Source organism: Strix uralensis, chromosome 4 (genome assembly GCF_047716275.1).
Source record: "Strix uralensis isolate ZFMK-TIS-50842 chromosome 4, bStrUra1, whole genome shotgun sequence".
Classification (NCBI taxonomy): Eukaryota; Metazoa; Chordata; class Aves; order Strigiformes; family Strigidae; genus Strix; species Strix uralensis.
Genome location: NC_133975.1, coordinates 9444841 through 9454865, shown reverse-complemented (window position 1 = coordinate 9454865; position 10025 = coordinate 9444841). Strand labels below are relative to the sequence as shown.

The 10025-nt window shown below is 44.3% G+C and overlaps 1 protein-coding gene across 5 annotated transcripts in view; it reads right to left on the bottom strand.

Moving 5' to 3' along the window:
• Positions 1-282: 282 nt before the first annotated feature.
• The window catches only part of FGFR3 (fibroblast growth factor receptor 3), a 57843-nt gene continuing 48100 nt past the window's right edge, over positions 283-10025 (bottom strand). For all 5 annotated transcript variants that reach the window (XM_074865571.1, XM_074865573.1, XM_074865574.1 and 2 more), the window contains exons 11-17: positions 9154-9264; positions 8770-8960; positions 7316-7438; positions 5574-5644; positions 4016-4153; positions 3457-3562; positions 283-3371 (exon numbers count right to left, since the gene is read on the bottom strand). In XM_074865571.1, the coding sequence (XP_074721672.1) occupies positions 3207-3371; positions 3457-3562; positions 4016-4153; positions 5574-5644; positions 7316-7438; positions 8770-8960; positions 9154-9264 (905 nt within the window). In that variant the 3' untranslated portion in view covers positions 283-3206. The remainder of the gene's footprint in view (positions 3372-3456; positions 3563-4015; positions 4154-5573; positions 5645-7315; positions 7439-8769; positions 8961-9153; positions 9265-10025) is intronic.

The following is a 10025-nucleotide window of genomic DNA, read 5'->3' as shown; positions in this document are numbered from 1 at the left end:
TACCTCTATACCTGCATGCACACAATGGCTTGTGTGGATCTAAATATACCCACTAACAAAGAAATAATACTGTCTTTAAACCAAAATTGTTATAAATTTATTACGAATATAAAACCTGTGCTGGCCAGGACTCACAAAGCAGCACTGTGAAAAATAAACCCTCCTAGCACTACAAATCCCAGAGCCTAGAAGACTTGATTTTGCAAAGGGCTCTCGCAACTGGGAATAAACCCCCAAATTTAACAACTTTTTTTTTTTTTCCGTAGAAGTAAGTTTGCCATGTTAACAAAAGTAGAATAGTTTTATTTAGTGTTCATCTCACACCTTTGACAGCTGCAGCTGTCAGGCACAGAAATACAGTATTAAAATAAACTGAACAGAGTTGCTCATTGAAAAAATCACGCTATGCAAACCTGTGGATTGTAACATCAACAGTATAAAATGTAACAAAATTGGAATTTTTAATTTTTTTAAGCTTTTCAAGATAATAGTCCAGGCTATAAAACTATATAAGCATTGAATAAGAAATGTTAAAGTCAACAAGTCTACAACAGATACATCTTGTAAAAACTCAATAAATTATATATATATTTATAATATCTAGTAACATTTGAAATCATGCACAGTTTTGTACATTTTCTCTTTTCAGTACAGGAAAACTCAATGCTTCGAGTACTTGGAATGTACACAATTAGCAGACATTTGTAAGAAAATACCAAAAAAATCTTTTTTATTCCAACAAAACAAAACAAAAATCTATAGAAATCTACCTTCTCAAACTTCCATTGAAGTAACCTCAAACTATAAATTATTTATTTTAGGATAAGGATTTTGTGGCTCTAAGAAGAAAAAAAAAATCTTAAAATGAGATGCTGTCATCCTGTTATTCTGAAACATTGATATGTAATATGCACCAGAGAAAAATGGAAAGAAAGAATTTAGGACGCAATTTGCCTTGCCTCTTCGTGGTAGTAAATAAAGTGTTCTGGACAAAAAAAAACCCCACCCACAAAAAACTCCCAGCCCAAATCTCCCCCCTTGTCAGCTTGATCCACGCTAAAATTCCTTAGTTCACTCCTGTGCTTTTAAACAGCTATCTGACATCAAGGAACAAAACAGCACAGCACTTTAAACACAGAAAATCAGGCATCACTGGCATTTTCCAACATGTTAGATGCAAAAGAAATACACAGTCATTGCACCTCTCCTGCAAAGTGTCACTCCTCTTGCTATTTTGCTCACATAGCATTTCTGAAGCCCAAAATACAACGGTACTGGCAAAGGGGGAAAAAAAATATTACCCCGCATCATCCAAAGTCAACATTTTGCTTTGCTGCATACTTGTTATTAAATCGACCACAATGAATACCTTCATTTGAAAATAGAAAAATAAACACCCACGCCCCTTAATGCACAGTGGTTAAACTGATGGAAGAATTCTTGGCCCTGTTTTTCTGAAATACGTAAAAATCATCTCTCTGCTGCTATTTGTTTGGTTTTAACCACTGCTGATGTATTGAAAAATAAACTTACCTTTGCTCACTGCAATCCAGGATAAACTAATATTTTTTTAATGAATACATATATATATATTTATAACATTAAATGTAATTTGTTAAAGGACTGTACATCTATACATTCTTTCAATATTTCCCATAAACACAAAACAAAAACTTGATTAATATATTTTTTCTCCATTTTTAATAAGTTAAAAAAACCCACCCTTAAGCTCGGTGAAATTTAAAAGTTTACAGTAACGCTACGCTATTTAAACCAATGAACAGATATGTTAATGTCTATAAATAACTTTACAAATATACATGTTAAGGTACAATTTTTAAAACAAAACTGTGAAGATATAAAACAAACAAAAAAAATCTTCTCTTTTGCCCAGATCAGTATATCCTAGATTGCAATGCTCGTATTTTGAGACTCTCTCTCAGTACTGCTTTATGTTGCATTAGTATTATACATTCTTTTTTTTTTTAATATATTTATTTATATATATACAGGATATATTTATAGATATATACACAGATTCTCTGGAATAAACCTTTTTGATATAAGTTAAAGGCTCTTGCCTACAGGTACCCGTAACTTCTTTCTCCGAGTCACTGCACATAGATGGGGCCAAACCGCTGGCGTCGAGGGGGGGGATGGAGGAGTTGCTCCCCTCCCACTCACCCTTGGCAAGCAAAACTATGCAAACCCCAAAAAGTGAGATTTTTCTTCCCCAAAACAGCTGTTCCCAAAGGTCGGGATGTGGCTTGAGATGCTGCGTGGGCACCCAGGACCCAGGTCTCCCGCTGCTCTTGGATGGGTGACGCTCTCCTCCCCGGGGACCCCCACGGCCACCACCAGGTCTCTGCCCGTCCCTGGGGTCTGCTCCCGCCTTGACACGGTCCCATCGCTCCCAGCCCAGTGCAAGGGCCGGCGGCTGCCGAGCCCGGCCAAAGCGCTGCCATTTCAGATGACTTGACTGTCTATTTTTATCAATTTTTTTTTTTCCTTTCTCCATGACAATTTGCATTTTACTTAATTTTTTTATCTTCTTCCAAAAAGGATTCCTTCTATGTAGCTGGGTAGTACGATCATGAAGCTATAAAAACGACGACAACAAAAATATAGATATTTTTATAAATATATGAATCCCTGCAGGCAACGTGGCTTTTCAGCTCCACCAAAAAGGTTCATGTACAGATTGCATAAGCAAAGAATTTCTACATTCTTTACACTTTTTTGTTTGTGTTTTTTTTGTAAAAAAGTAAGATTTTTTTTTCCTCTTCTTCGTATTGCAGGCACAGAACGGCTACTCTGGCACTCGAAACGCAAGCGCGGAGGCTGGGAGGTCAGCACCTCCCAGGTTCAACATTCTGCTTAGTGAAAAAAAGACCCCAAAAAATGAAAAATAAACCAAAAAAAATCATAATGATAAATCATCTTGGCAAGAGATTAGTTCCTTCAGGCCAAACAGTGCTACTTGACTTTTTATACAGCAAACGGGAAAAAAAATAACAAAAAAAAAAAAGTTTTTTTTTTTTTTTTTTACCCTGAACAGCTTGACAACAACACAAATCTCTGGGCACCACCACGCAGTTCCACTGGAAGATCCTTCACTACGGTTTCGTCCTCGGCGCCCCACATTCACACCTCTGTGGGCATGCTGCCCGCCCATCCATCTGTTTGTCTGTCCACCCGGGGGGTCCTCACGTCCGGATGACACCGTTGCAGGGGGGGTGCTTGGGCAGGCAGGGCTCATCGGGCAGCAGGTCATGTGCAAAGACCGAGTCGTCCCCTGAGGAGCAGGTGCTGTGGGTGTCCTGGCCGGCCGGTGAGTACTGCTCGAAGGGCACTGAGAGGTCCAGGTACTCCTGCCAGGGCGACAGACCCATCAATGCTGGGTGCCCCCCACAGGGACCGAGCGACCCCTCCCCATGCCCATGTCACCACACTCACATCGGTGGATGTCACGGTGAGGACCCTGTCCAGGTCTTCCACCAGCTGCTTGAAGGTGGGCCGCTGCGAGGGGACGGCGTGCCAGCACTCCCGCATGATCATGTACCTGCATGAGGAGAGAGGGGACTGTCACCCATGGTGGGACTAAGTGGCGCCTGCCTGCCTGCCCACCCATCCCCAAATTGCCTAGAGAACAGCTATGGCCAACACAACTTCAGCCACAGTGGCCTTGGCCTGTGGCCAGCTGGGGGGAGGAGGAGGAGGGTTTTGTGGAGCCATGCTCCTTGTTACTGATCATCTCATGCGTGTCCACACTCTCAAAGCAGGAGGAGGACCTGTCCTAACGATGACCCACCAGAGCTACCCCCCAGCCGAGGGCAGGTGCGTTAAGTCGTGGGCTGAGCTGAAATGAGTTGGGGTGGGTTAGCCTACCTGGAGATGGCCCGCACAGTCTCTCAGTGGGATGCCCCAACAGCCCAAACCACTACCTGGAGTGGTATTTGGCTGCAGAGGGAAGGAGCAGCAGGGCGAGGTTGTCACCCCACCCCCACATACTCACAGATCATGGGTGCAGTTTGCGGGTTTGTCCATCCGATGGCCTTCCTTCAAGAGTTTGAAGAGTTCCTCAACGGGAATTCCTGGGTACGGAGACCCTCCCAAAGTGAAGATCTCCCATAGTAGCACTCCAAAAGACCAGCTGGAAACCAAAGAAAGATCTTTAAAATTCAATGAGTTTTTTTCCAAGCCCCCCCTTATATCCCCTCCCCCCAGCTTGGCTTTATTTCTGTGCAGCCATGCATAGCTAACAAAGTCATCAATAGCATGACTAATTGCCTAGGCCATTTTTACTAGTTACTTGGAGATCTCTGCTGATCCAACTCAATAGCAAAGAAATCCCAGGCACCAAGTCTGAAATTGAAATGAGCATTTAATCAGATAGGTGACAGCCCATCTATCACCCCCAGCTCTTTGTTAGGTCTTCCACCAGCTCCACTGAATGGAACAAATCAAATTATTCATGCACAGCTTCACTGAATTGCAGGCTTGGAACCACAGGCCACTAATTGTGCAAGCTGATACCAAAACTTGCTTGTTACAACACTCATTTCACTGGCCAAGCTCGGAGAAAAATACCCCAACAAAAATCAGCGGAGCACTACTGTTACACACTCCAGTCCCGCAGCTGTGCTCTGGTTAAAAGTCCTCTTTTTCAAAAATATCTTTTGCCTTCTTCATTTTCTTTTGAAAAACAGAGATTATCTGTCTCTGTTTCTCTTTCACGCATGCTCGCTTTCCCGGTCTCTAGCTTTGATTTATCTGTCATGCCTGCTGCAGCATTACCTAAGCATGGAAACTATGATTTAAGGTCAATAAAAGCCAAAGTATGTGAAAAATACAGAAATAGAAAGATTCATTTGTCCAATTGCAAGCGATGAGCCTTGAGGAGCAGGCAGGCTGGCTGCTGAATTATTGTAAAAATGCCATTATCAACCAAATACTGAAATAAAAAAGCCAGTGTGCATGCTGAGCTACATCAGCCTTGCGAAGTTCAGGCATGATACAGATTTACATGTAACGTGGGCTCTGCTGTTTGCTTACCATGCAGAGGTACCAAAATGGACAAGACAGGATTAGGAAAAATAAAGGCAAATAAATGAAGTGGCCAAATTAATTCAAGAATATATTTGTGGAATATTCTCTGATCGACTCTACCAACAGCGGAAGAATATTTCAAGCTCATCCCATGCACTCCACTGAAGCGTAACTGTCTGGGGCAAAGCATGGAGGAAGCCAAGGGTAATTTTTTTTGCATGAATTTTTTTGACTTCAGGATTAATCTTCTCATCTATAACCTGGACAATAAATACTTGCACGCCTTCCAGTAATTTCTCAGCAGCTCACTAGACATCCTCGGATGAAAGCAGTTAAATAACGGTTAAAATAAAGCCACGTGTGCAAAGCTGCAGCTTGGAATAGATTCATTTGCTTTTGCATCCCCGGGCGCCCCACCGGTGAATGAGCCCTGCTTGTGCTCAGCAATACATTTGCCTTTAAGATACTATAGGTGTTGATTTCCCTGTCATTTTACTTTTTTAAAAAAGTGTGGGTATGCTTACACATCGCTCTGGTGAGTATAGACCCGGTCAAACAAGGCTTCTGGAGCCATCCATTTCACAGGCAGCCGACCCTGTAATTAGGAAGACAATGGGAACATCCCATCAGCATATTCCCCCAGCCACAACGGCACCATCTGAATCTTCTTTTCTAATCCAGTTTGAAACATTTTCATTAACAACCACATCTGCCTTCCCAGTCACTGGGCAAAGCAGTAGTGGCCACATATAAACAGATTAGAGCATTTGATCCCTGGATCTTCGCTGACAAGCTTTGCAGTAAATGCTCTCTGTAGAGGACTGTATTTCACTGCCAAGGCAGGTTTAACGTATCAGCACATCTAAATCTTTGCATGGGAACAGCATCCATTGCTCACAAACGCAGCGAGCTCTGCAGCAGAGCACGGGACAACACTTTCTGTCTCTGGTTGGAAGAAGCAGTTTGACTCCAAGTCCAAACCCGGTTTACACTGAACTTGAAGGGAAACTTTCAAGAGTGAAGGCAAGGGCCAGATCCTCTAAAAAACAAATCCTGATCCTGCTGGAGGCTAAAGGAGGAAGCCTGATTGCAGGTTTCCAGAGGAACATCCTACATTAGGGTCACAAACGTGGGCTGTCACATATGAGAAATATAAGATTAGAAAGACTAGATTAATCATAATTCTTTTGGGCTTAGCTTGGCCCCTGGAGGGAGGGAGAAAGGACTGTTTTGTGTTTGAGGCATAATATGGCTATGGGAGGGCTTTGTCGTCTTCTGACCCACTGTCTCACTGGAGGAGACAACCAGAGATGGGACACAGGCAGGATGCACAAATGGGATTACGCTCTCAGCTGTCCAACGCAGCCCAAACAGGGAAAGTCTATCTGATGTACAATTAAAATTCCTAGTAATATTTATTAATTTATGATTAAGAAATCCTGGCAATTAAGAGAGATTTCTGATATGAAATTGGAAAGGATCACTATGATCATGGTAGGCTTTGTAGGACTGCCTGGACATTTGACCCCTTGCAATTGCAAGAGCCTCAGGTTCTCCCATAACCTCAACCTCTTCCACTGCCACCTTCACACCATGTTGTATAGTTGTGGCTTTTGCTCTTTTGCTGAAGAGCACTTGTGACGTGCTTTGTTCTCTGCAGCATCACAGTGATGGGGAGGATGTCTCGTGGACTGCTCAGAGCTCAACATCTGCTGCAGGGCTTTGAACCATGACACAGGTTGTCTCTCTAGCCATTAGTTCCTAAATAAATCTGTACAGAAAATATGAAGGGCTCCCGGACTCAACCCTTGGCTGGGACCATCTTCTCACCCTTGGCAGAGGAGTCAAGGAGCTCAGTTGTAAAAAAGGTAGCTCCAGGAATACAAAAAGTGACATTCCTCTGTCAAGGGTGGGACCAAAGGTTGGCTCCTTGGGAACTTTATGAACGGTAGTGCAGCAGATTGGAAAGGGCTCCATTCCCCTTTGGTAAAACCTTTGGTTTCTCTTAGTCTAAAGCCTCCTGGCCAGAGCTGACACCTCACAACCAGTTGCTAGCAGCAGCAGCATCTGTCAGGAAGAAAACAGATGGTGGGTAGTCTCCTGGGACCACACTATCTACAGTCCCTCACTAGCTGAGGCCACTGGCAGATTTCTTCTTCCTAAGCCCCTCTAGAAAGGGAGATGTGGGACAAGGGTCACTTATGCAGGGGTGGCTGAATTCCCTGCCAGAAGGAGAACTGCATGTGCTTGGCAGCTCTATACTTACATTGGTGGTTTTCTTGTAGTAGTCGATGTTGTGAACATCTCTGGCGAGGCCAAAATCAGCTATTTTCATCACATTGTCTTCAGTGACTAACACGTTCCTGGCTGCCAAGTCGCGATGAATGCACTGTGAAAGGTGAGCAAGTCAATAAATAAGGGCTTGTTAGCTGCTCGCGCCTGGAACCAACAGCACCGTGCGGTTTATGAGCTGCTGTTTCATTGACTCCCAAGCTAATAAAGCTGCGGGCACTGCTTAACTCCTCGCTTTCTGTGTCACTGCCCCATGATGCATGCTTGGTGGGAGCCACCTCTTAGCAACACCAAATCATCAGCCTCAGCGCTGACACAGCCACGTGTCTTTTCTCTCCAAAAGGGATGCACAGATGAGAAAGCTAACACTCCTCTTCTGTGGGTGCCTACTGGGATGTGAAGCTGTCTTTCTGCCCTGCTTCCTCCAGGAAGAGTAGTGCAGGCTGAAGTTTGAAGGAGAAAAATCCTCAAATTAAGACATTCCCAATACATCCAAAGTACATCATAGCTGTTAGCTGAGAAAGAAGCTAAATTAGCCTGCACTGTGCAGAAGGGGAGTTTAAAGCCACCATGAACTGTCTGCCCTGAACTGCAGTCACAGGATGAACACATCTGACATCTGAAGCTGAACTTCCTCTTGCCATAGAGCTCCCTGCCCGCAAAAAGAGGTCACACCAGCTGGGGCACAGCTTCGTGAACCCAAAGCCTGAGTCTCCACTTGCTGATGGCATGGTAAATCAGGACTCAACCCAGGGTATGATGTAAGCAAACGCAGCAGCCGTCTCAGTGCCAGCAAAGTGGTCCCCAGGGAGCATCCTGGGCACGGTCATTCATTGAGCCAAATCCACTGCCAGCGCTGCTCCCACCAAGCCTATGTGTGCTGGTGACAGCCACGAACATGTGTGCTACACCCAGGATCTCAGCTTCCTTGTGGGTGCTCTCCATCTTTACCAATCTCAGAGGGGAGATGGCGGAGACAGAGGTGCACTCAGCTTCTGTTGTCTAACGTAACGTCTCCCAGAGTGGAAGCTCACAACCTGGTGTGATGCTCCCCCAACCACTGCTGCCCAAGCCTCAGGATCGCACATCTGAAAGCCAGTTACCTCTGTGAGTGGTAGAGGTTGAATCAGTGAGGACAGGCACCAAGGTCTGGGTTGCTTGTGCTTTTATACGCATTGTGAGGATGCTAACGGGCCTGCAGGCGACAGCTGCACAGTTCATGGATGCAACCAGCATACAGAAACTTTGGCATAAGAATGAAGCCTCCAGCAAAAAACCCAAGACACTTCATATGGAAAAATCTGTTCTCTAAAGGGAGAAGCCTGCAATCCTTTGCCTGAGGTTGTCCTACACACACACAGAGCACTACATGCCTTTGAACACGTGGGTCTGACTGACGCTTCTACCAAATGAGGTTTCTCAACTCACTTTCTGAGATGCCAAGTACTCCATGCCCCGGGCCACCTGGTAGGCACAGGAAACCAGGTCTTTAAAGGTCAACTGCTCCTCAGGCAGCTTGCAGGTGTCGAAGGAATAGTCCATGCCAGGTGGGCGACGTGCCCTGAGGTATTCCCGCAAGTTCCCTTTTGACGCATATTCCACCAACACGTAGAGTGGTCCTGCAAGCAAGAGCACATCAGCATCCAGTGGAGGAACAGATAACCACCGAAATTTCATCTGGGACATTTTGGGCAGCCAGTGAGTAACTACAGAGTAGGGACAGTCACACTTGAGCCTCTCACGGCCCTGCAGTGGACAGTCACACTTGAGCCTCTCACGGCCCTGCAGTCACAGGGCTGCTTTGCCACTTACCATCCTGCGTGCAGGCACCGAGGAGGTTAATAATGTTTTTATGCTTCCCAATCATTTTCATCATTTCCATCTCAGAGACCAGGTCGGAAAGGTCCTTGTCTGTGGCATCATCTGGAGAAAGCAAGAGAGGACAGCAAAAAAATGTCAGGAAAAAATTAAGTGTTTTGTGAAATAGTTAATACAACTGCTGTGTAGCCATGCGGGGCTTTGATAGGGAAACAGTACTCAAAATATGGCAGTGTTTGTTTTTATTCTACTTTGGGAAGAAGAATCAAAATAAAACCAAAAAAACCTGTCATCTCAAAAAAAAGAGAGTATTTGTTCAAGAAGAAAAAACAAATAGATGGAGAGAAATGTTCATATGGAAATCAATAAAACCATTCCTCTTCTGTTTCATCCTGGTAAGTGTTAAAGAAAAAAAGTCAGTTTTGGTACCAAGCACCATTTTCCATTTCTGATTGTTTTCCTCCCTCATCTCCAGGGCCAAAGAGTTAAGGATGGGGGAAAGTCAAAGCTGGGAGAGAGACGTAGAGGAAGGAATGTATTTTTTGCATGGAAAGCTTTCTAAAAAAGTAGAAAAATGGGGGAAAATCTCCCCAGATGAATGTTTTGGTTTGGAAAGATGGAAATGTTCCTGCTTCCAAAAACAACTTCAGAAGGGACTGAAGGAAACGTACATTAAACAAATCCTTTTCTGATAAGAAATATTATTTTTTTAAAGATGTCACTCCAAGCAACCTCAGCCCTGGGCTGCTCACTGTTGGAGCATCTGCCCTCTTGCTCCAGCTGAACTCTTCAGAGTGATTATTACTGTGTTGTCTGTGGTTACTGTGCACAGGGAAAGGATGGAAAACAGAGACTCATCTGGAGGT